This window comes from Anneissia japonica, unplaced genomic scaffold (assembly GCF_011630105.1).
Source record: "Anneissia japonica isolate Jap-2015-1 unplaced genomic scaffold, ASM1163010v1 scaffold12130_len34364_cov109, whole genome shotgun sequence".
Taxonomy (NCBI): Eukaryota; Metazoa; Echinodermata; class Crinoidea; order Comatulida; family Comatulidae; genus Anneissia; species Anneissia japonica.
The window spans coordinates 17,707-20,874 of NW_022710436.1; the positions used below are offsets into that span (position 1 = coordinate 17,707).

General features: G+C 42.9%; 1 protein-coding gene across 1 annotated transcript; it reads right to left on the bottom strand.

Moving 5' to 3' along the window:
* Nucleotides 1–705: 705 nt before the first annotated feature.
* LOC117106987 (uncharacterized protein K02A2.6-like) lies at nucleotides 706–1,395 on the bottom strand. Its single transcript, XM_033248505.1, has one exon. The coding sequence runs from the start codon at nucleotides 1,393–1,395 to the stop codon at nucleotides 706–708; it is 690 nt and encodes a 229-aa protein (XP_033104396.1).
* Nucleotides 1,396–3,168: the final 1,773 nt, after the last annotated feature.

Sequence of the window (3,168 nt, forward strand, 5' to 3'; positions counted from 1 at the left end):
CGTTTTTCAAATAAGTTACATAACATAGTCTTTTAGTCGGCTTGGAAGTCTGATGCTTCTCTTTGGTCGTTGCCTATCTGGTGTTTGAGGTGCTGGGGCAAACTGAGGTGCCGGGGTTGGTTCATCGTCATAGTCACTATAGAGCTGAAGCTGTTGATTGTAGCTTTTACTCTTGAGTCGGTCAGCCTTTTTGAAAAACGATGAATCTCTGGTGATTGTGTGATTTCCATTGTATGCTGATATCATGGTGCCATTGACTTTTGTGACTGTGTAAGGTTGTGTATGATAAGGTGTTTCATGGCTGCGTAAGCTTCCATCTCTCTTGCGTAGAACCACATCTCCTTCATGAAAAGTTTTGTTTTTGAAGCGTTTGTTTCTTTCTGCATTCAGTTTCATCATGGATTTTGCCTTTTTGTCATGTAGACGGAACGTTTTGACATTTGTGGAACTGCGTGGTATTTCAGGTAGCCGTGTGCGTATCTCTCTGCCAAACATCAGCGTAGCTGGTGGCATCCCAGTTGAACTATGTGGTGTTGCCCTATGGTTTCTCAAGTATTTGTTCAATGCTTGCCGCCAGTTCTGTTGTTCTGCTGTGGCAGTACGGTAGAGTTTCTTGAGGTTCCGCATCATCCTTTCTATTTCACTATTTGCACGTGGCCAAAGTGGTGTGACCTTTCGGTGCTTAAAGTCAGAGTATTGTGCAAATTATGAGAACTCTCCTCTGTTGAACGGTGGGCCATTGTCTGTTCGAACAATTACTGGAATGTCGTAGGTAGCAAAAATGGTGTCAAGTTTTGGGACACTTTTGGCTGATGTTGATTTTGTGACTTCTATGACAGGAAACCTGCTATAATCATCGATTACTACCATCAAGTATTCTCCCGTTGGCAATTCTTTAAAGTCAACGCTTATCTCTTGCCAGGCTCCTTGTGGGAGTTTAGACATACTTAGTGGTGCAAAGGCGTCCTTCTCGAGAGTTGATGCCTGACACGGGAGACCTGAAGCTATTGTTTCTTCAACTATATGATCAAGGCCAGGGAACCAGACTTTCATCCTCACGAGTTGTTTGGTCTTGATTACTCCCTGGTGGCCTTCATGCGCGATATCGACTGCTCTTTGTTGTAATGATTTGGGAATTACGATGCGATGATCACGCAGCAGTATGTCGTTTTTGACACTTACACTGAGTTGGTCTCTGAGTTTGAAAAGAGATTCGATGTCTTTTTTGGTAGTCCCCGATGCTTGCCGTTGAATGGTGTGCCACTTGTTGGTTTTTATGGCCGATATACATAGTTGTAGCGTTTTGTCTTTTGCGGTTTCGTGTTCTATCTCTTTAATAGTGAGGGATCTTGGAATTGCATTTGATAGTGTAAAATTAACATACTCTTCTGCCATTCGTTCCTCTCTGCTGGATTCTTTCGTCGTTGGCAATGGGTGGCGGGATATATAGTCCGCTGGGTTGAATTTTCCTGGTTGGTATGTTAAGGTCTAGTCGTATTCTTGTAGTCTCATGAGCCAGCGTTCTATGTGCAGTGGTGGTTTAAAAGTGGCATTGTTGAAGAGAGGGAGCAGCGGTTTGTGATCTGTAACAACCTCAAATTTTCCTCCGTACATATACATGTGGAAGTATTTTATTCCCCATGTAACGGCCAAGGCTTCCCGTTCAGTTTGTGAGTAGCGTTGTTCTACTTGTTTCAGTGAGCTGCTGGCCAGTGCTACCAAGACTGTTTTATCACCATCCTGTTGAGCTAACATTGCACAAAGGCCTACTGGGCTGGCATCAACAATTACCTCTGTGTGGAGTTGCTGGTTAAAATATGCTAGATTACAATGTTCTGTGATGGAATCTTTGACTGCTTGAAGGGCGACTGCATGTGGTATGAAGCGTGAACAATAAGTAGCAAGTCCTAGCAGGCTTCGAACCTCTTCTTTATTGGTTGGTGGTGTTGCATTTTGCAACGCCTTAACTTTGTCTGGACTTGGGGAGATGCCACCTGAATGAAACTCATGCCCAAAGAACTCAACAGTTTCTTTGTTGAATTCACATTTTCCTTGGTTTAGAGTCGAGTTCTTCTCCCTCAGCCTCTGAAGACAGATTTTAAGATGTTCCTTATGTTCCACTGAGTTTATGCCATACACCAGGATGTCATCTGATAGGTTGATCACACCAGGGAGACCAGCTAGCGCAGACTGGATGAGATTTTGAAATTGTTCGGCTGCACTGTTTACCCCAAAGTTTAGGCGTTTAAACTGGAACAGACCAACGTGCGTTGAAAATACAGTCAGGAACCTGGATGCATCATCTAGCTCTCTTTGACGATACCCACACTTTAGATCAAGTTTAGAAAATACTGTTGCGCCGTTGAGGCTGGCAATGATGTCGTCAATTGTTGGCGTGACATGGCGTTCTCGCTGGAGCTTTGTTAGGAGCTCTCATGTCTATGCAGAGTCTGATTTCGGTTGGATTTTTAGGCTTTTTTACAACAGTGATGGGTGAAACCCATGGTTTTGGCTTATCAACCACCTTTTCAATGACATCCAAGTCTTGGAGGCATTTTAGTTCTGCTTCTACCTTTTTTTCTTACTTGGAACGGTATTCGTCTATGTGGTTGTGTTACTGGTTGTACGTCTGTGTCAACGTGAAGTTTGCACTTAGAACCTGTAAGTTTGCCTAGCCCGGTAAAACGATCACTGTAGCTTTCGATGAGTTCTTTAACTGTATCGTCTGCATCAACGCTCAACGCAACATGTATGTGAATTACGTGGAGTCTCTGGGCACTCATGAAACACAACAGAGACTCCTTCACAAACCGCAAAATGTAGAAACTGTCAGGGATATGATGACCATTACAGTGGATGGTTACATGAATTTTCTCAAGTGTATCAAGTTGTTTCTTAGCACCATATGCAAAGATCTTTTTGTTAGTGTGCTGTAATTGCAGTTTTGTTGTCAATTTGTTGTAGTGTTCCTCACTTATGACGTTTACCGACGCGCCTGTATCTATCATTACTTTCATTTTGTCCTTATTGATTAGTATTTCAACATGTGGTTGTTTCTCTTGTGAGTCGGGGGTGCTAGCTTTCTTTCTTTATTTCTTATCATTACTTTCATTTTGTCCTTATTGATTAGTATTTCAACATGTGGTTGTCTCTCTTGTGAGTCGGGGG

Coding starts and splice junctions, on each gene's coding strand:
- LOC117106987 (XM_033248505.1), bottom strand. CDS start 1,395: ATGGCAGAAGAGTATGTTAATTTTACACTATCAAATGCAATTCCAAGA.